Below are 21,670 nucleotides of genomic sequence, written 5' to 3'. Positions count from 1 at the left end.
TAAAGCATTATTAACTTATGTGTCCAAAGATCCAGGATTCAGTAGCCTTTCCAAAATCATGGTTGGTGCTCCCTTCATACCCAACATAAAAGATGACAGCATGGTGTACCTCCTTATCCCCTACTATTCCATGCCGGCAGACAACATGGAGAACCATAGCTATATACCAACTGTGAAAATTCCAGGATCAGCCACAATACTTTATGCTGAAATAATTTTTATGTATATGAACATAAATGTTCATTGTTTACTTGTGTTTTTTTTACTGGGGGTTTTAAAGTATGGTTCATCCTGTTAGCGTTGCTTAAAGGTTTGTACCTTATATGTTTGCACTTTAATTTTGTTGCCTGTTTTTTGCACACAATAAAGTTTTGGTTTTGGAAACTTACAGTATATTAGCTTACACCAAGCATTATAGATGCATTATAGAATTTGATAATGGGAGGCGATAACCGACCAGTATTTAAGCTTTGTTACAAGACATTTTATTTCATAAAAGTGTCATACAACTCTATATTGTGGCTGACAAAATGTTTTTTTTAAAGCCTCCCTCAGATGTATAGCTGTTGACTCTTCTAATAGCCCTTGTGTCTGGCTATTCAAATTCAGCAGACAGCTAGTCCATCTTGCTCCTCCATCCTTGCAGTAGCTTTCCCCCCTTCACTTCACAGCGGTATTCAACATGCAGCTATACTGCAGATCATGTTTCCCTTGCTGAGATCCAATCTAGTGAGTAAACAATGCCACAGACCCTTCAGTCTACCAAAGGCACATTCAATAGCCATTCTGCATTAGCTGAGCTGATAGTTGAATCTTTCTCTGGTGCTATCATGGTATTCTTTGTATGGCTTCATGAGACAGGAGAGCAAGGAGTAGGCTGGGTCCCCCAGAATCACTATTGGCATTTCAACATTGCTAATATGAACGTGCTTACTAGGGAAGAATGTCTCTGCTTGCAGCTTTTGGAAAAGTTCTGTTCTTAGCAATGTGAGCATCATGTGCCTTCCCTGATCAGCTCACATTAATATCACATAAGTGTCCATGGTGATCCACTTGTCTTTGTACAACCACAGAAAAGGAATCCTTTTCTCTTGATGTACTTGCTGGCAAGGTGGGCTCATGCCAGAATAGGGCTTTGTGTGCCATCTATTGCCCCGTTGCAGTTTGGGAACCCCACGGCTGCAAATCTTATCTACCATTTCCTGCACATTTGTGAAAGTCACAGTCCTGTGCAGCAGCGTACACTTCATAGCCCTATACACTTGGATGACAACAGCCTCCAATGTGGATTTTCCAACTCCAAACTGATTGACCTGTGACTGATAGCAATCTGGCATTGGAAGCTTCCAGAATGTGATCACCTTTTTGCTTCTCCACTGTCAACGCAGCTCTCATTTCGGTGTCCCTGCGGTGGAGGTCTGGAGTGAGCTTAGCATGCAGATCCAGGAATGTGGCTTTTCACATCCCAAACCTGAATTACAATGTGATTCCACTAATCAGTGCTCATTTCTTGGGCTCAGAAGCAGCGATTCAATGTGAGGAGCTGCTCCATGAATGCCATCAGCAACCTGGCATTTTATTTATGATCATCAGCATCCAGTTATTGTTGTGTTTGAACATCGCCATATCTTCCTCATTGCATACTCAGTTGTTGTAGTATTCATTCAAGTTCTGCAAATACAGGAGAATCATGTGTCCTGTAGTAACAAAGGTCATTTTAACTGCACTGAGCTCTGCAGAATCCATGCTTCTTCCAGAGAGATGGCAGAAACTAATAAGCGATGTGTGGAACGGTGGAAGTTTTTTTTAAAAGGGTGCATAAATGGAGAAAGTGGCATAGATGGAAACTTCTGTGCTGCCTTCAGAGCTGGGCGGTTGGAGAGCGGCAGCTGCTGGCTAGGTGCCCAGCTCTGAAGGCAGGACTACCTCCAGCAGCAACAGCAGCGCAGAAGTAAGGGTGGCAATATCATACTATGCTACCCTTCTGCGCTGCTGCTGGCTACCTGAAGATGGGCAGTGGGAGAGCAGTGGCTGCTGGCTAGGTGCCCAGCTCTTAAGGCAGCACCGCCACGAGCCGCAGTGCAGAGGTAAGGGTGGCATGGTATGATATTGCCACCCTTACTTCTATGCTGCTGGTGGTGGCAGTGCTGCCTTCAGAGCTGGGTGTCTGGCAAGCAGCCACTGCTTTACACTCTGCCTTCAGAGCTGGGATTTCACAGGGAAGACCAAATTTCACAATCAGTGACGTGATTTTCATGACCAAGAATTTTGTAGACCTTAATTATGATAGGTGTTAGGCAACCTGAGCTACAGGATGGCTTTATAGCTCTGTCTATAATACATACATGAGGTTTGGTGACTATCTTTTTTATATATTTTTTTGAAAGCAGAATAGCTTGCTTTGAGAGGTGCTTTGAAATGAATAGTATGTAGGATGCTGACAGTTCGTATGGATGACATATGTCTGAGGTTCAAATTTAGTGACAGCTGTGGTAATTACATAGTCATTGTAACCCATCAAGGGTCAAATAAATGTCTATCAATTCACTGTTTGAGAACTAAGGCTTAGAAAAGTCTGCTGCTTTGAATGTGTGTGTACTGATGGCTAAAGTGTTTCTAGCCATGGAGAGTAACAAAACATTGAATCTTAAAGCAGGGAATTTTACCTATTGTAGTAAAATATTTTTGCTATGTGTTTGAATATTACCCATCTAGATGTTTCAGTACCTTCATAAAAAAAACTTTAAAAGCAGAATTGGTATTTTTATCTCTGATGTGGTTCCTTTTCCTAGTAAAGACTAAGAAGCCATTTTGAATCTCATAGTTTTGCAGATGTCTGTCATAAGCAGTCCCTGTTTGTATGTTCAAGAAGCACTACTACAGCCAACTAAATTTAGTGAAGAAAATATCAACTTTGGGGTTTTTGTTTCTTAAATCTGATATTTTTCCCCCCTCCATTTCTGTTAATTGGCTGTAGTAGCACCTGAAAGTTCAGACAGTAACTGCATATGTCATCAGCAAAAGCCTGGGAGAGGAAACCACAGCAGAGGTACAAATATTAACTCTGCTTTAACTTTTGAGTGTGAAATTGAGTGCATTTACATAGCTAACAGCTATTAATGAATTTATTTTGAAAATAAAAATCATATCAGTTGCAGTTAGATAATACTGATTAATGTCTTGCTCTTTCCTTCAATTCCAGAATGATCTTAGTAAACTATGTTTACACCAGCACTTTCGTCGGTATAACTTATGTTGCTCAGAGGTGTGTAAAAAACACACCCCGAGCGACATAAGTTACACCAAAGAACATGATGGTTTGGACAGCGCTATGTCAACGGGAGAGTGTCTCCTGCCAACATAGCTACCGCCGCTTGTCGGAGGTGGTTTAATTATGTCAATGGGAGAGCTGTATCCTGTTGGCATAGAGCAGATACATGGGAGATTTTTACAGGGGCGCAGCTGCACTGGCCATAGTTTAGTATTCCTATGAATACATAGCATTTTTGGAGATAAATGCTTATACTATCTGAAACCTAATTAAGTAACAACTTCAAATATTCATCTCTCATTGCATAGCATTCTAGTACTACTGCATTTCAACCAAGGGATGTAAAACTTGAGAGTAATATTTTGATTAAAAGAAAGTATTGTGTAGAGCAGTGGTTCTCACCACTGAGGCCCCCTCGAGGGTTGCAAGCAGGCGTCTGCCAGGCAGGGCCAGTGTTAGACTCACAAGGGCCCAGGGCAGAAAACTGAAGTCCCACTGCATGGGGCTGACGTCCCACCTGAGACTGAAGTAGAAGCCTGAGCAACTTAGCTTCCTGGGGGCCTCAGGTAATTGCTTGTTTGCTACCCCCTGATGCCAGTCCTGGCTTTTATATGCAGAAAACTAGTTGTTGTGGCACAGGAGAGCCATGGAGTTTTTTATAGCATGTTGGGAGGGCCTCAGAAAAAAAAATGTTGAGAACCCCTGGTGTAGAGCAGTAAATAGCAAGGAGTGGACTCATTTTAAGGACAGTAAGAACTGTATCGGTATTTTTTCATATATTATGTCTGTTTTCATTTGATTAGTTGCAGTGTGTGAACTACTACTTTGAATAATTAGTTTAAATTTTTCCCTTTTGAAATTTTGCTTGTATTGACTAGTAATCAAAATAGGTGATCCTGTTTATGGTTTCATTTCCTCTCTTAGGGCCCAGTTGTTCAGATTTGAAGCAACCTACGTATTTAGGATTTGAAAGAGATGTCTTCAAAACGATAGCAGACTACTATGGCCAGATGAAGGAACCTCTACTCACATTTCATCTTTTTGATGTTTTCGTCAGTGTGTTAGGTAAGTTGGCTTATAATATAATAAATAGAAGAATTGTGAACGATTGTGGCTCTCCCCGCCCCCCCATGCCACAAATTATCTTAACTTTTATAAAGATTTAACAAGTCTCTCAATTTTTTTTACCTGTTCCTTCCACTGTAGCTATAAATAGAATATTCTAATACTTAAATATATTTTGAAAACTAAGACTACACAGTGCTATTGTTACATACCTTAAGTTGTGTTATGAGGCTGAATGCCTTGGACCAGGTTTTTAAGGGTATTGAGGTGTGGCTCCACTCAGCATTGCAAGGCCTGAATGACTTAGATAGCTAAATCTTATTTTCAAAAGGAGCTCAGCTCTTAAGTTTTATTATTGATTTTCTCTCTGTGCACTCTGTATACATTTGTGCATGCTTTTACTAGCTAGTATTAAATTCTCTGTTTAAAAAATCCTATTCAATTAAAATCTTTCCCTGTTCTTTCACACAGAGCGTGTGTGTGTGTGTGTGTGTGTGTGTGTGTGTGTGTGTGTTACTTTCCATTGTACATTGAATTTCACTTCACACAGCACTGACAAGGTTTTATTTTACAGCTGCAGTAATCTTCACAAATAGAATACAACCCCCCCTCCCACTTCACTTATACCAAATTTTATGTGGAAATGAAAGAAGTTTTGCACACTTTCAGTTAAAAGTGACTTATGCACTTTTGAAAATAGGATGTAGGCAGTACTGAAAGTTTTTACTCCAAGAGCATAGGCACTAATGTTCTGGTAGCTGGCCTTTGGTGAACCTGTGTTCTATATGTAACATTGAGGAGGTTGCATTTCCATCTTCTAAAGAGCACCTGGTCTGTAGTAAAATATAATGGTTATGTAACATAAGAAAAATGCTGTCTTGTGGCAGAAATGTATAGTGTGGTTTTTAAGTTTATTAGGAATATTGTTTTCTAAAAATAATGGTACTGGAGCTAATGTTAAAGCTTGTTATTACTAAAGATATCTGAATAAATAGGCTTCAAACCTTATGCCTCCTGAGGAAAGACAATGCCTGTGAGTGACCCGCAGGCCAGCTGTCTAAAGTGCTTGGGTGAGACTTATAGACAAAATCACTGTCAGATCTGCCGCCAGTTCAAGCTGCGTACGAAGGAGGACTAGGAGGCCAGTTCCACGTCCCTCCTGATGGAAGCGGTGCTCAGACTGGCGTCAGAGCCAAGCCGGTCGGACTTGGCACAGTACCTTGGTGTCGATACGGAGTGCTCCTCCTGCTGCACGGGACGCTTGGCCCGTTCCCCATCACTGGTGCTGAGAAAGAAGCATAAGAAGCAGCGGTGCAAGAGAGGGCATTCCCTGGGTCTAAGAAAGGACAAGCACATGAAACGGAGTGGAGTGCAACCTGTGTCTGGCCAGTCCTCTGCCCCTGCTCCACAGATTGCATCATTGACTGCCCCGTTGGCAGGCTCCGTTGAGTCAGGTGTGGGACCAGCTGTTGGCACTGGGGACATTGTGACACCAGCAGGATTGTGGTGCCGTCCACCAGGGAGGTGTTTGTTGTGGTCAAGGACTTGCTGGCACTTTCGGTACTACCGTCGCCAGCAGTGCAAGAGTCGGCACCGGTGGTGAGGGTGAGCAGAAGGAAGCAGTCTGCCCTGAGCTCTCATTCAGTACTGGAGTCCTTGTTACCGTCTGGAGCACGGGTGGGCAAACTTTTTGGCCTGAGGGACACATCGGGGTTCCGAAACTGTATGGAGGGCTGGGTAGGGAAGGCTGTACCTCCCCAAACAGCCTGGCCCCCACCCCCTCCCACTTTCTACCCCTGACTGCCCTCCTCAGAACCCCCGACTCATCCAAATCCCCCGCTCCTTGTCCCCTGACCACCCCCTCCCAGGACCCCCCCACCCCTAACTGCCCCCCTGGGATCCCACCCCCATCCAACCCTCCCCCATTCCCCATCCCCTGAAGGCCCCCCCGAACCTCTGCCCCATCCAAACCCCCCCCCCCCCCCCGCTCCCTTCCCCCTTACCATGTCACACAGAGCACCAGGACTGGCAGCCATGCTGCCTGGCTGGAGTCAGCCACACTGCCGCACAGTCTAGAGCACTGGGGCAGGCCGACAGCTCTTGCAGTCATGCTGCCCAGCAGGAGCTCACAGCCCCGCCATCCAGAGCATTGGCGTTATGGTGAGCTGAGGCTGCGGGGGAGGGGCCAAGGGCTAGCCTCCCTGGCCGTGAGCTCAAGGGCCAGGCAGGAGGGTCCCGCAGGCCGCAGTTTGCCCACCTGATTTAGAGAGAAGCTGGCCCTGCTGATGTTGACATGGGCTTCCCTGCTTCAGTACCAATCCCCGGATATGCTGCCCTGGCCCTTGGAGCTGACGCATACGGCACCTCTGTGGTTCCTGAAGATGACTCATCATCAGAGTTTGAGGTGGAGTTGTGCATGCAGCAGCGGGGCCGTTACCTGTGCCCCATCAGACAGCCCTATGTGGTGGTGAATCACAGTGTGGGGGTTCCTACCAGATCAGTGGGCATTGGCCCGTGCTAATGCAATGGCCTTTTTGGAACCCGGGGGTTTTCCCCCGAGGCCTGGCCCTCCTTCTAGCTTTTCCTACTCCATGGTGTTAGAATGGCTCCTCTGTCACACCAAGCAGTGCCCAACCTAGACTCCAGTACTGATCCTCAGGAGCTGGAATTGTGGGTTCCAGTCTGTGCAGAAGGAAAGAAGGGGGGCCCAGTGCAGGCCTCCTCCTCCCCAGACAAGTCAGTGTCGGGGATGGGCAGTTTAATGCCCCAGGACGACTTCATGGCTTACCAGGATCTATTGAAGACAGAGGCCTTGAACTTAGTGCCGGAAGTGGATGTAGTTGAAGAGTCCTCCCACAGCCTGGTCAACATCTTGGCCATCATGGCCCAGTCGAATGTGGCTCTGCCTCTAAATGAGGCCATCATGGGTCCAGTCAGAAACCTGTGGCAAACACCGTCCTCTCTGCCTGCCACTTCGAAGAGGAGAGAGAAGTACTTTGTTCCCACCAAGGGGTACGAGTATTGTTACTCCCATCCACCTTCTGGGTCCCTTGTGGCTTGGCGGCCAACAAAAGAGAGAGGCAGGGGCTGCCAGGAGTGACCCCCAAAGCAAAAGACTCAAAGAAGGTGGATCTTTTTGGCAGAAAGGTACATTCTACTGGCAGCTTACAGCTCCACATCTCCAACCAGCAAACATTGCTAGGGAGGTAGGATTTCAACATCTGGGACTCCCATATAAAAGTTTAAGAACTTGCTCCCCCAAGAGTCCAGGCAGGAATTCTTCACTCTGGTGGAACAAGGGAAGGCTATAGCCAGGGCTTCCCTACAAGTGGCTCTGGATGCTGCAAATGCAGCAGCCAGAGCTATGGCATCAGCGATAGCCATGTGAAGGTGCTCTTGGCTCCAGTCCTTGGGCCTACTGGCAGAAGTTCAGTAGGCCCTTCAGGACCACACTAAGTCTTCTGAAGGCCAAGAGGGACAGGGCAAGGGTTAAGTTTATAGCCCCAGCCTGGCCAAACCAGCGCTGGTTTGGCACTTGATTGGACTTATCAGTAATTGACCCCAATGCCACTACCTCCCCTCCTGGACCTGATCTTGCAGGATCCCCGCCAAACCTACAACACCCTCCACCTGCCCACGTGGGAGGTCCATGGTTAAATCCTGTGAAGCTGGCCTGTTTGGAGCAAGACTGCCAGGTTTTAGTAGGCAGTAGAAAACCATCTATTAAAGTTACCTATGTCACCAAGTGGAAGTGTTTCTCCATTTGGTCATTCCCATTGAGCCCTCTTGTCCGTTAGGTCACCTCTCCAGACTCTGCTGAAGTATCTGCTTCTGCTGAAACAGCAGGGCCTAGCTATTTAATCTATTAAAGTACATCTAGCAGCCATCTCTGCTTTCAACACTCCAGTAGATGGTTGGTTGTTTTTTTCGCATGAAATGTCCATTCACTTCCTCAAGGGCTTAGAAAGGCTATACCCACAGATCCAGGAATCCATACCCCTGTGGAACTTAGACCTGGTGCTGTCAAGACTCTCAGGCCCTCCCTTTGAGCCTCTGTCATACCTTTCTTAGAAGGTCGTCTTTGCAGTTACTTTGTCGAGGAGGGTCTCAGAGATTAGGGCCCTTACTTCAGAATCCCTGTACACCGTGTTCAAGGACAAGTTACAACTTCACCCCATCCCGCATTCCTCCCAAAGGTGGTTTCACAGTAATCAGGCCATTTTTCTGTCTGTTTTCTTCCTGAAACTGCACAAGAATAGGGAGGAGTAGTGTTTGCACACACTGGATGTTAGGCATGACCTACCTTTCTACACAGAAAAGACCAAGCCATTCCATAAATCCATGGAGCATTTGTGGCACTAACCATTAGGGTGAAAGACCCAATTTGGCTTGGAGAATTTCATCCTGGATCACTTCCTGCGTTCTCATGTAGTATGAGCAGGCAGCTATGCCACCACCTGCCATCCTGACCGCCTATTCTACAAGAGCACAAGCTTCCTCAGCTGCGTTTGTTGCCCAGACCCAATCCAGGACATTTGTAGAACGGTGACCTGGTCGGCAGCACATACTTTTTCTTTCTAGTATGCCATCACCCAGCAAGCTAGGGATGGTGCTGGATTTGGTAGGGCAGTATTGCAATCCGCATGTCCATGAACTTCGAGCCCACCTCCTACGGTACTGCTTGGGCATCATCTAACATTGAATGGACATGTGCAAGCACTCGAAGAAAAGACAGTTACTAGCTTTTCTGTAAATGTTGTTCTTCAAGATGTGTTGCACATGTCCATTCTATGTCCCAGCCTCCTACTCCTCAGTCGGAGTTAGCCAGCAAGAAGGAACTGAAAGGGTGCAGGGTTGGCCGGTCTCTTTATAGAGCACCATGAGCACACGACACCAGAGGGTGCTAAAGCCAACCAGACAGGTACCACTGAGGGAAACATTTCTGGTGACTGCATGGGGAGCGCACACATCAAATGTGGGTTGGACATGTGCAACACATCTCGAAGAACAACATTTACAGAAAGGTTAGTAACTGTCTTTTATAAATGGGATAGGATGGGCAGAGAGCAGATGTGTTTTATAGCAGGAGGGCATAGAGGGTAGACATATTACAATATGTAATATGAACTGGAACAGATTTGAAGACATATGTCTGAAGTTGGTCTATTTAGAAGATTTAAGTTAGGAATAAGGAAACTACTCTTACTCTTGCTCTTTATAGCAAAAAATCCAGTCCTAAATCTGTGGACCCATGCAATGGCTCCTGAATCACTGGAAAAAAAATATTAGAATACCTAATAATGGGCAACAGAACACGTTTTATGAGACCAATGCCAGACAAAATTGCAGAAATGGATAAAATTAATATGTAATTAAATAATACCTTGCAAAGGTAAACAATACAAAAGAAATACAGATGACCCCCAACTTACACAATCATTCTGTTCCGGAAAGCCTTGCGTAATTCGAATTTTGCATAAGTTGGAAACATATACCTGTACGTTACGCAAAAATTTCCGCAACTCGAAAATCCTATTTCTGGCTTATGGAACTTTTTCTGTAATTGTGAATTTGCATAAGTCGGGTCTTGCATAACCCAGGGAGCGTCTGCAATGAAATAATTGAGGTGCTTTGATATCAACATGATATGTTCACTTGGAAGTATAGGGTGAGGACCTTTGTGGTTCTCTAATCATTCCTCGTCAGAGAAATGCCTAACTTCACTTTACCCTGCTCTTGGCAACGGTGTCTGATCTCCCATTTCTATATGGAAAGCAACTATATTGGGGGAGGGATAGCTCAGTGGTTTGCTAAACCCAGGTTTGTGAGTTCAATCCTTGAGGGGGCCATTTAGGGTTCTGGGGCAAAAATTGGGGATTGGTCCTGCTTTTGAGTAGGGGGTTGGACTAGATGATTAGATGACCTCCTGAGGTCCCCTCCAACCCTGATATTCTATGATTGATTGAGTGCAGGGAGGGGAAAGCTGCATGGTACAGCAAGGTGAGATGATCCAGCCAAGGTTATTGAATTTCAAACACTCTTTGTATGGTATCTGTACCAATACATTAATCTTTTGTGATGAGAGAGTTCAAGCTTCTTGCTATCAGCATTTCTTTCACAAGACTGTGACTGCTCCTTTCGCAGCCACAGATACCATAAAGTGACTTTTCCCCTCTCTCACTCACCAGGCTGTGGTGGTGGTAGTGTTTACATTTTTCATTTTCAAATTTACTGGAAGAAAGTTACTGGAATTCCTGAACTAGTACACAAGGGGGAAACATATAAGTTCAAATTGCATTATTGCTCAACTTTGTGTGATGGAATTCTGCTAGGGGGTCAGAAGTAGGTAGGAAAATTTGGAAAATAGGTTTTAGATCTTCAGATTTTTTGGGGGAAAACTGTAACTCGGAAAGGTAATTAATTTAAATAAATCTCTCAAATCTTGTTTAAACCAGGTCTGCTGCAGAAAAACAAAAAGGCCATTGAAGCACTTCGGGTTTGCTGTCTTCTGCTGCCACCAGAAAATCGGAAAAAGCTGCAACTACTGATGAAGATGATGGCAAGGATCAGCCTCAACAAAGATCTGCCACCTCTTTGTGACTCAGCTGGGACCAGAACACTGGTTTGCATATTTCTAATGTGAAAAACCTAGCAAGGCTTATGAAATCTTGAAACAGCATAAATGAAAGATTCTTGTTAATACATACAAAATTCAGTACATTTTGGAGATGATAGCAAACAAAGTTCAGTTGATTATTTCAATCATATAGATCGTGATTGATGAGAGCCCCATTTGGAAGTTGGAAGTTCTCCCTGTTTTCATAGAAATGGATAACAATCATGAGTTGTAGCCTAATATTTGGTCTCCCACAGTATCAAATTTGTTTAAACTGAACAGGCTGCTGTACTTTGTGAATCTTTGGTGCCTTCAGGGTGAAACTTTGACAAGCAATTTATTTGTAAAAGATTCTAGTGAGATACCATATTTCTTTTTTTTTATATTCTAACAGTTGAGGAAAAACTCCATTGCTATGTTAACGCAGTTTGAAAGAACAATTAGGGGCCATTTAAAGATTATTATGGCATTAATATGGAGTATCAGATACATAGAGGATGGTTTTGGCCATGAGGCTTTACTGCAGCAGAGTGCTTCAGGGAAGGGGAGGGATGGCTAGTTTCCCACTCCCCCAGATAGCAGGATTTCAGATGGGCTGCTATAGAGGGAAGTAGTGTGTGTGGGAGGAATGGTATCTCTAGCAATCTGCTTTCCGTCCTCCCCTTTCACAGAAATTGCATCTGGGGGGATGGTATGTGATGGGAGATGCTTCCGGTGGACTGCAGGCACTGTCTTTTTCAGGCATAGATTAAAGGTTAAAGAGAGGTTGTTGTGTGTATACTGAGCCCAGAACTTGATTTACTTTAGTGCTCATCCATAGGAAAATGTCTGCCAGACTCTCAATATTTTTGTTCACCACTCTACTATAAAAAATGTTGGCTTTAAGTGCCATTTTTATTAGATTTTGACAAAACCATGGTTTATGCTCAGATCCTCTCTCCAGCCCTGTTTTCTGTGTTGTGTTGCTGCGAACACCAATGACGGTAGAGTGAAGACAAGGAAGTACAGTAAGCGGTGCAAAGTCACATTGCCATTTGTTCTATTAGACATAAATGGCAAAGATTCCATGTGACAGAGAACCAAGGGGATAGTGAAAATATGGCTTTCTTGCCTTTGAGTATATTGCAAATAAAAGCACAAAAGAAAATTAATCATGTCCCTTTCACTGTAAAATGAAATCAGAGTGAATGCACCTATATTTGTTCTTTAGCGATTAAGATTTTAATTAACTATACATGATAACTTGATTAAAACCTCCTAAGTGCCATTATTTTAGTGATGTAATCTATCCTATGTGTGTATTCTATACAGTGTTTTAATGTAGCAATTGAAAAGTTAGTCTGTTGCATGTGGCAGAGAAGTAAAACTCCATTTGCCTGCTGTGCTTACAGTGGCAAGTAGTGACTGGAAAATAGACAAAAGATGATTGCAATTAATTATTACAATTATTACAACTAATGTGGTAGCTTGCACCTGTGTCTAACCAGCTGTGGTAGTTTGGGTCCAGAGCTGCATGAAAATGAGCTGGACAGCTTTCTGGAATCTAGTTAGAATTACTTAGAAACATTTTCTTTGTTTAATAATAAGGAAATCCAGATAACCTTGTGACTTTCCACTACATAACTGTCCATGATTTATTATAATGAAATACTACTCTTGTTTTCTATTTGGTTTGATATCCCATGTGAAATGGCTATCTTTTCAAGTCTTAACAATAACGGATTTTATTTCCAGTAGTCTAGGTCTGAAATAAAGGCTAGACTATGCAACTGCACCATTGGAACAATCTAATATATAGTGCAAACAATACATTCATCAGTCTGGTTTAACAGTTTTCACTTACACCAATATTTAAAGAAGTATTGTGTATTGGAAACATGTTGCTGCTGTCGAAGTCTACACTTTGACACCATTTACAATTTTTCCTGCAAACAAGGAAAAATATATACAATGTCGTTTCCTGATTTTTATTTCAGATGGTTCAAGCGTTTTCTCGTTGCATCCTCTGCTCTAAAGATGAAATGGATTTGGATGAACTGCTGGCTGCTAAACTAGTAACATTCCTGATGGACAATTGCCAAGAGATCTTGAATGTTCCCTCCTCCTTACAGACTGTCATAGAGGAGCATGTAGTACATCTCCGAAGAGTCCAGGTAGGGCTAATAGAAGTGTTTCTTCTGTCATCAAATGACATTTCTCCCTTCTGTTCCTAAAAACAAGACAAGTCTTACAGCTTTTGCTATCTCTCTGATATCTTAGACATTGCATATAGCATGAATGAATTGCTGCTGCCAGCAACACGTTATATACATTGTATATTTATACAAACACTAAGTAGACCTCTGGTAGTTCAGGCAAAGTAATAGTGAAGGGGGAGACTATACCCATTGCATGTCATGAAGCGTTGCTTTTTGGTGACTGACTAATGAAACATGGTGAGGGCGGGGGTTTGCGACCTGATTTAGGGTAAAATTTTCAAAAGCTCCTAACTGACTTGAGTTCCTAAATCCCAGTTGCATTTATGAAAGTTTTATCTAAAATTTAATTCAGTGACAAAACACCAACCTGCACATGGGGAAGGCTGGGGGTTGTAGCAGTGGCTGACCTAGTGATTCATGGCTTGGGAGAGAACAGTTTATTTTTCTTGATCTCCATGGAGATCCCAATTCTAAAAGGATGAAGAGGAAAACAAAGTAAAAAATTGAAGAGAAATAAGAACTCTAGTTATAGATAGCATGTAAGCTATTTTCAGTCGTACTAAGATGAACCTTCTCGAGAAGACACTCAGCCAAATTTAAATGAACCCTTAACTGCTTCTTCTGTCAGGGATAAAAATCCCTATCCACTTACTGCCGGTGAACTCTCAGAATGTATTCAGTAATAGCTAACCTACAATACTAATTGCTATCTTGTTCACCTAGAGCCAGGAAGTATTTTTTCCAGTTTGGCAGGACAGAGGTCAACACAGATCCTCATTCAGCAACTCCAATAGATGGTCTAAATTAGCTGGCTCACAAATTTTGAAGCTTAAAAAGGAAACTTCATTATTTCCTTTTTCTCCTCCTGGGCTGGTTCTGTTTCAGAAGTATGGGCTTAAAATGTCATATAAAAGGGAAGCCTTGTGGAATTTCAAGGGATATCTTCTCTTCTAACATGTCTGCCAGTATATTTATATTTAAAAAAATCTGGATATTAGATGCCATAATGACAGTGCCACCCTTGTAGTCTTGTGTAGGAATCTATTTTTTATTCTTTTTAGTCCCTCCCAGAGAGAAGGTGTTTGACTCTTTTTGTTAAATCTGTTAAGGGAAGTCAAGCTTCACAATGGCTTAGCGCCACTCAACCTTTTTATGTTCAATAGTTCTTCATAATCCTAATTTCACTTTCTCACCAAGCCTGGTGATTGATGTTTCTTGCAACTCGGGAAAATTTCTTTTTGCTTTATAGAAAAATGAGATTTTGTCTCAAGACCTATACCTTCCCTTAATAACCTTTTCCCTTGTATTAAAGGACTTGCATTACCCATTCTGCCATGTTCCCAAACCTCACCCTTTATCCCAGCCCTCCTGAAGTATGGAGGGTGGACAATATTCTTCTTGCCCTCTTCCAATCCTGCATGTATAGACATTAGTCTTAATGATCCTTCATTAACCTTTGTGAGAGAGGACTTAGTTCCCCTGATAACTCCCAGTGCAACTTCTGAGAATATCTGTAGGGGCATGTTCAGTTAGGCAAACCTTTGTGAGTCATTTGCCCCAAAGCCATCAGTACAATTTAGTCATACAGAAAGTACATACAGGATCGGAAGGCTAGAACAATGGGGAGAAGCAAGATCAATTCCTTACTGAGGCTGTTTTACAAACTATTAGCTAACACTGTGTTTCGCTGACTTAGCAGAAGTCTCTCAACCGTTTACGTTTTGTTGTTGTTTTGTTTGAGTTTTACCCAAGTCATTCACTGATTATTTGAAGGTAGGATAGGAGGGAGTTTAATGTAGTTCACGCTGTGCTTTACTTATTTTTTCAGGCTAATTTTGCGACTAAATTTAAAATCATGACTTCAAAGTTTGAGACCTTTTTGTGACTGAGTTAGCAAGAGATAGATTTATCTTGTAAAATCTTCACAGTAACACACGTAGAACTGCAGCCTTAAGCGTCACACTTTCTGATACTTTTCTGCTCTGTCTTTCAAAGCTTTGGTGTCTCTGAAGAGCTGTGAAGTTTGCTACTGTATAACACTGTAACATGCCGGCTGCTGTTAGATCAGTTTGGATTGTGGTTTTGTTTACTCTGTTTCATAATGACAGGTTTCAGAGTAGCAGCCGTGTTAGTCTGTATTCGCAAAAAGAAAAGGAGTACTTGTGGCACCTTAGAGACTAACAAATTTATTAGAGCATAAGCTTTCGTGAGCTACAATGCATCCGATGAAGTGAGCTGTAGCTCACGAAAGCTTATGCTCTAATAAATTTGTTAGTCTCTAAGGTGCCACAAGTACTCCTTTTCTTTCTGTTTCATAAATGAGTGGTTGTATGTTTTATTGTCAGTCGTTTGGACTACATGCAAATCTTTCTCCCTCCCCCATACCAATAGAGTTAGGTGTGTTTACTATGCCTATAGCACCTTAGATTGTTTGATTAATCAATTACTATGTCTTCTTTTTCTTTCATATGGCTTGAGTAGGTAACAACAACTACAAATTTATATCTAAGTTTGATAGCCGGCATATTGCCGCAGCAGTGAGCTGGTGAATGTCCTTCAGGCCCCCGGCAAAGGAATGAAGGGGACATTCAGCTATGATGTGCTCTATCGTTTGTGCCTGGCGACCACAGTCGCACGCAGGTGTTTGCCTCATTTTCCATTTAAAGAGGGTTTGTCCACATCTCCCATGAGATGTCCTGATGCGATTCAATCTGCACCAGTCTTTCCGACATAAATCAAAACCTGGTGATTCCTAAACAGGATCATCGACAAGCTGTTTGTTTTGAGCAGTCAGGGTGCTCCATGTGACTCTCCATTGAGCCTCAGCATCAAAGTTGGGTGTAAGGATCTTAATACAGTTCCATAGAGGGGTGCGGAATTTTAATCTAGTCTTTGGTGGGTTCTGCAAGTCATGGTACAGTGGGATCATCATATTTGTGATCTGTGGAGGAGGCTGGATGTGCAATAGGCCCGGGGGGCCAGTCAACTGGAGTAGATTTGAGCATCCCTGACATTATGTGAATAGCATTATTGAGTTGAGTGTCAAGGAGTTTAATGTAAGTGTTATGATACCACACTGGTGCACAACATTCAGCTGCAAAATATACCAAGGCAATTGTTGCGGTTCGTAAGATCTGTGGACTGGAGCCCCAGGATGTTCTGGCCAATTTTCTGATAAGCGCAACCCAGGACTTGACCTTATTGTGGGTGTTCTTGAGACGTTGTCAAAAGGTCAAACTCTGGTCCAGTGTAATGCCAAGATACTTTGGATTAGCTTCGTGGCTGACGCTGTCACCGCAGAACTGCACATCAAGTTTGGTATTAGCCATTTTATTGTTCAGATGAAATCAGTTACCATGGTTTTTTTTGGAATAGGCCTAAGTTTCCAGCATTGGAAATAATCAGCAATTGTGCTAAGATCTTGGGTTAGGGTGCAGCTGATGGTATGGAGGCTTGCATGCTGAACAGCTAGGGCATGAATTTCCTTGACTCTGTTGCTGGTATATCCGCAGTGTATAGATTAAAAAATATTGGGGCCAGGACAGAGCCCTGAGCGATGCCCGAGTTAAGAGTTCTTGGTCTCCTGCCTCAATGTGGCTGGTAAGTGAAGCTTCTTGATCACAGCAGCTCCTCTTTAGGCAAAATGCTGCCTGCTCCAATGGGAGGATGTCTTCAATAATGTCAACCAGAGGGTGGAGCAGCACTTGTTCCATTAATTTGCTGGTGGTTGAGAGGAGAGAGATGGGGCGGTAGCTGATTATGTCCTCTGGGGTTTCCCAGGCTTCAGTAGGGCAACCACTGTTGGTTATCACCAGCTTGTTAGCACTTCTCTAGTTCTATGCATGACAGTAAAAAGCGCCGCTAGCCATTCCCGTCCCCGTCTCCCCAGATTCTTGAGAAACTCTGGAGGAATACCATCAACCCCCGCAGCTTTCCGGCTTTTGGTTTCCAACAGTGCAACATTGATCTCCTTGACAGAATATGGGGAAGAGAGTGGGGATTCCTCTGGGCATTGTTGAAGGTTTCTTCAGAGTTCCCGCTGGACCTCCTGACATGTAATCTTGTCTGTCGGAGTTTTGCTGTTAGAAAGAAGATGAGGCAACAGCATTTGCTGTCACCTTTGTTAAGCATTGCATTTTGGCTAGATTCCTCCAAGTTTCTGCAAAAAAGCCCCTGCCTTGCAGCTCGAATGAGTGAAGTCAAGACTTTCAATGGTTACTTTCCACCTTTCCAGGCATGCCAAATTCAAGGATGCAAGCAGCACAGTGGCTTTATCTGGGTTGCTGCTCTTTTCATATTCCCTCAGGAAAGGCTCAGATTCTTTTGGCCAGCAGGGGGTGAAAGCCTTGCAGTGAGCACATGGAATGTACTTCTTAATAGTTGATTTTAGGACGTTTGTAAAATGACCGAGATTTCTAGGTATCGATTATGAGCCGTGGGATCCAAGATTCTATTTCTGAAGTGTAGGCGGGCCTGTCAGCCTTGCAGAATTTCCAGCGCGGCTTTGGCACAGACTGCAGAAGAGGCACTTCTAGGCCAATCTGGAGGATGACTGGGCAATGTTGGCTATGCGGGAAGTGATTCAGGATGGTTCTTGTTGTGGCCAGTGGGACACCTGCGCTATTACGGGTCACAAAACACGTCAGGGTTGTGATCCTTTGTCCACCTCTTAGATCAGAAAGATCCAGGTTGCTTCGGATCATAAAGCAGGTGGAGGTCTTCAAGGGAGGCCCATTCTGTGATCTGTTCCCCGGCTGTGTCATTTGAGCAGTATCCCCAGTCTTGGTGATGACTGTTAAAGTCACCAGTGTAAATGGCCAGATGAGGAAGGTAAGGTAAGATGAGATCAGGCCACATGATGTTAGGTGGCTTGTATACGTTTACTGTAACGATGTCCCTGATTCTAATCACTTCCACTGGTCGATAATTCTTTCATACTTCCACATCCACTAGTCCATTTCACATATACATTGTTAGTCCATGTTTTGGATGGTTGATGGCAGCGATTTTGGTATAGCCATAGATTTTATGTCTGGCAGCTTTATCTTCTTCTTTCGTATGTGTTTCTTGGAGGGCCACAATGTCAATGTGATGGTCTCTGAGGGTCCACAAGAGGTAATCCGCTTTTCCCCTGGACATCCCTTCTACATTAAATTGGTATATTCAGAGGACTGGCCCAACTGTTCTTTTTTGGTCCTAGAAGGGGTAGTTTGGGGAAGTATAATCGTTGCTGCGTTAACTGGGAGGTCGGTAAAACAGCATCCAGTGGCCAATTGACGATGTTGTGTTGGTGGATTTGCACAAAACACAGAGCACGAAAAACACTAGCACTTAACAGAAGCACCACATGAAGGTTGTCATCTTGCTCCCAATTACTATGCAATAATGTAGAACTTAGTGACAAGGAAAAAGTGTAAGATTAAATTCATTAATTTGGAGTAAATGCTTGTTCATCTAAATCTGCACAGGAAATTCTATTGTGGTGCTCTGTAACTGAGTTAAGATTGCAGGGTGTCCTACATATTAAACTGTCCATGTTAAGATTCTGGGACATATTTTACATGGTTTCAAGGGTTTTTTTAGTGGTCATAATAGTACTCTGCCCCTCTCTGACATCTTTCAACCAAGGATTTCAGTCAACTTTCTAAATTTTGCTTTACAGGGATTTTGGGAAGTATAATTCATCCCTCCCCGCCAATAAAGTGGTGTTGGAAACAGTAGAGGACCAATCAAAGGGTTGTGGATTTCTGAGACTGCCAAATTCCTCTTTGTGCGCGCGCATGCACCCACCCTTTGGTAGACTCTGCAATTTCCCCATGAAGGGTGGTCTTGTATCCCTGAGGAAGTATGTGTGGGAGGATGGAGGAGAAGCCACATAATAGCTGGTCACTCTCCTTCTGCCACCAAGCTGCTTCTTGGTGCTATCCTCACTTTCTCAGATCCTATCACTGCACTCCCCCTGCCTCTCCTCCACACTGTCTGTTTCCTAACACCTCTATTCATTTACTTTCTTTCCACAGGTGCCAGGGTTCTCTCTCCTCCTCCTCTCCTTAATTTATGATGAAGTGCTTTAGTGATTCTGTATTTCTACAATAAATGGCGGGTGAACTGAAGCATCAACATGTTTCTTGATTTGATCAAGGTCACACAGTGGTCCGTGAATCACACAGGCCCTCTCTTTAATCAAGCCAATTTTTCCAGATTTATTCTTGAAACTACAGTCCTTTCCCCCCCTTTCTCCTTCAGATAAAATATGCAGACGCTGATACTGATACAACTCTTCCTGCTCCGTCATTTTGTCGCCAAATCAGTACAGATGAATTTGAATACCAAAGAGTAAATGGCTCTCAAGAACCACTGGCAGCTCTGTTGGAAGAAATTACAATGAATAAAGAAATATCTGTCAAAAACAAGAAGAAGAAGCTGAAGCAGGTAAAGAAAATTCTCAAAAATCATTGCTTGTGTTTTCTTTTCAACCTCTGTGTATGTGAAGGATTTGATATTATTTGCTTCTCATCTTTTACATCTGTATAAAGATCAGTTTCATAGTTGTTTAATCCTTGAGGATTAAGTTACAGTGAACTAAAGGCACATTAAATCCTGACTGAGAACATCCTCCTGGGAAGGGATGCGGGGGTGTTAACATACTTTTATGTATGCAAATTGACTTTTCACTTTCGGTTGATTTCCTTTTATTTTCCTGAGTGTCCCTGTGTAGACATGGATTGAGATTAATGAAGTTAAAAGATGGAAATGTTTTTTTGTGTACTTTAAGATTTTGAGGAGTTTTCATAAAAAAGTCTGTATCAAATTATAAGCTTCCAGTTCTCAAAAGGAAAAGGAGGCTGGCATTAAAACTTAGAATGTAGATACTCTCTTGTAGATTGAATAATTGTAATTTATTTTTACTTTATTTTCTCACAGTAGAGGCTTTGCAGTAAAACAAATCCTATTGGAAAAGACTACCAAGTTTTAAATGCATAGTTCTAGACTGCATGGCACAGGAAAACATATTTTTACTGACTTGTGTAACTGAGATTTGCTTTGTTTGGTTTTTTTTTTAAGTAGTTGAATTAGTAATGTCAAGCTTTTGCTGTGGAGTTTTGTTTAAACTGTACTTTTTTTAGTTTCAGAAATCCTACCCTGAAGTGTATAAAGAACGATTTCCTACTTCTGAAAGTGAGGCAGTGCTGTTTCCGGAAAAAAATAAACAGAAACCACACCTGCTGATGTGGGCATTGAAAAAGCCTTTTCAACCATTTCAAAGAACCAGAAGCTTTCGAATGTAACATTTCCAAAGTCATTAGTGAACTGTATCTCAGTATATTAGCGATAGGATAGATCTTGTGCAAATGTAACGTAAACAGCATTTAACTACTGGAAAAAAGTTTAACTACTGAAACAGTGGGAAAAGGTTGTAATGGCAAAATGTTTTGGAGGGGATGCTATATTGAGCCATTATCAGTATTTTTGTCACAGGCTATTTTTAATGATTTGTTATTTTTACGTACAAGATGGGTAATCATTATGAATAATAATATGGAAAAAAATTCTTTGCTTTTATACTTTTAGTTGTCATTTCAAGTGTTAGATGTATTTTTATGTGTATATTTCACTGTCTTGTTTGTCAATGGTCAACAACATTTTTCCTGAAAAGGAGACTGTATTATATTTGTTTATAGCTGGCATGCCTGAGGGATTAAAACATTGTACATACTTGAGTGAACTTGAAACACTGGATCCTGTACTGCATTGCTGACTGTGTCTCAGGTAGTAGCCCTGATATATTTTATAATACTGATTTCAACAGTATGCCCTTTGTTTCCTCATTCATATGCTGCATTGGGGCCTGATCCAGCTCCTCCACCAATGACTTCATTGGTGCATGGCCAGGCCTTTGAAAACGCACATGATCTTGCTAAATATTGCTGTACAAAATTAGTTACTAACTGGATGGAAGTTACACATTTTTATCTGAAAATCAAATGCCTTATATTTTCTGTGAAAAGGAAGGTATTTGTGGCAAAGTCAAAAATTAAATAAGAACTATAGATTTTATTTTTAATGAGGATGCATTTGTTCTATATAATGAATTCTACTGTTCTTCTGTATATATTTTGGTTGTACTTGAACTGCACCACTTCTAATTTTTTCAGTTATTAAAACAAAACTTTTAAAGGTAATTCTCTAGAGGCAGTGGTTTTCATCATACCCGTCTGTAATTATGCTGGTTCTGGTGGGACCCAACTGAGAGTGCCAATTCAGGACAAACTGCTTAAAGCAAGGCAGTTACAGCCCAAGGCTTTGGTTTCTATGCACACCAAGGCAAACCAAACCAGACAGACAGAGAAGACTTTGGTTTTACCCCACTGGCTAACCACAGATCTCACAAACAATTCCCTTAGACACTCCAGTTTCCCAGTATCACCACCAGTGCCACACGTTATGGGGATAAATGGTTATGAAAACCAATACCCTAGTAAAGGAAAAAAGGTTCTCTCGATCCCAAAGGACCAAGCT

At 42.6% G+C, this 21,670-nt stretch overlaps 1 protein-coding gene across 1 annotated transcript in view; it reads left to right on the top strand.

Moving 5' to 3' along the window:
* Positions 1 to 21,327, top strand: part of DEPDC1B (DEP domain containing 1B) — a 72,023-nt gene extending 50,696 nt beyond the window's left edge. The window contains exons 7-11 of the mRNA XM_038402561.2: positions 4,196 to 4,336; positions 10,792 to 10,958; positions 12,929 to 13,105; positions 19,397 to 19,582; positions 20,278 to 21,327. Coding sequence (XP_038258489.1) covers positions 4,196 to 4,336; positions 10,792 to 10,958; positions 12,929 to 13,105; positions 19,397 to 19,582; positions 20,278 to 20,439 — 833 coding nt within the window. The 3' untranslated portion in view covers positions 20,440 to 21,327. The remainder of the gene's footprint in view (positions 1 to 4,195; positions 4,337 to 10,791; positions 10,959 to 12,928; positions 13,106 to 19,396; positions 19,583 to 20,277) is intronic.
* The last annotated feature ends 343 nt before the right edge of the window (positions 21,328 to 21,670 follow it).

Source organism: Dermochelys coriacea, chromosome 5 (assembly GCF_009764565.3).
Source record: "Dermochelys coriacea isolate rDerCor1 chromosome 5, rDerCor1.pri.v4, whole genome shotgun sequence".
Taxonomy (NCBI): Eukaryota; Metazoa; Chordata; order Testudines; family Dermochelyidae; genus Dermochelys; species Dermochelys coriacea.
This window is presented reverse-complemented; position numbering and strand designations above follow the sequence as displayed.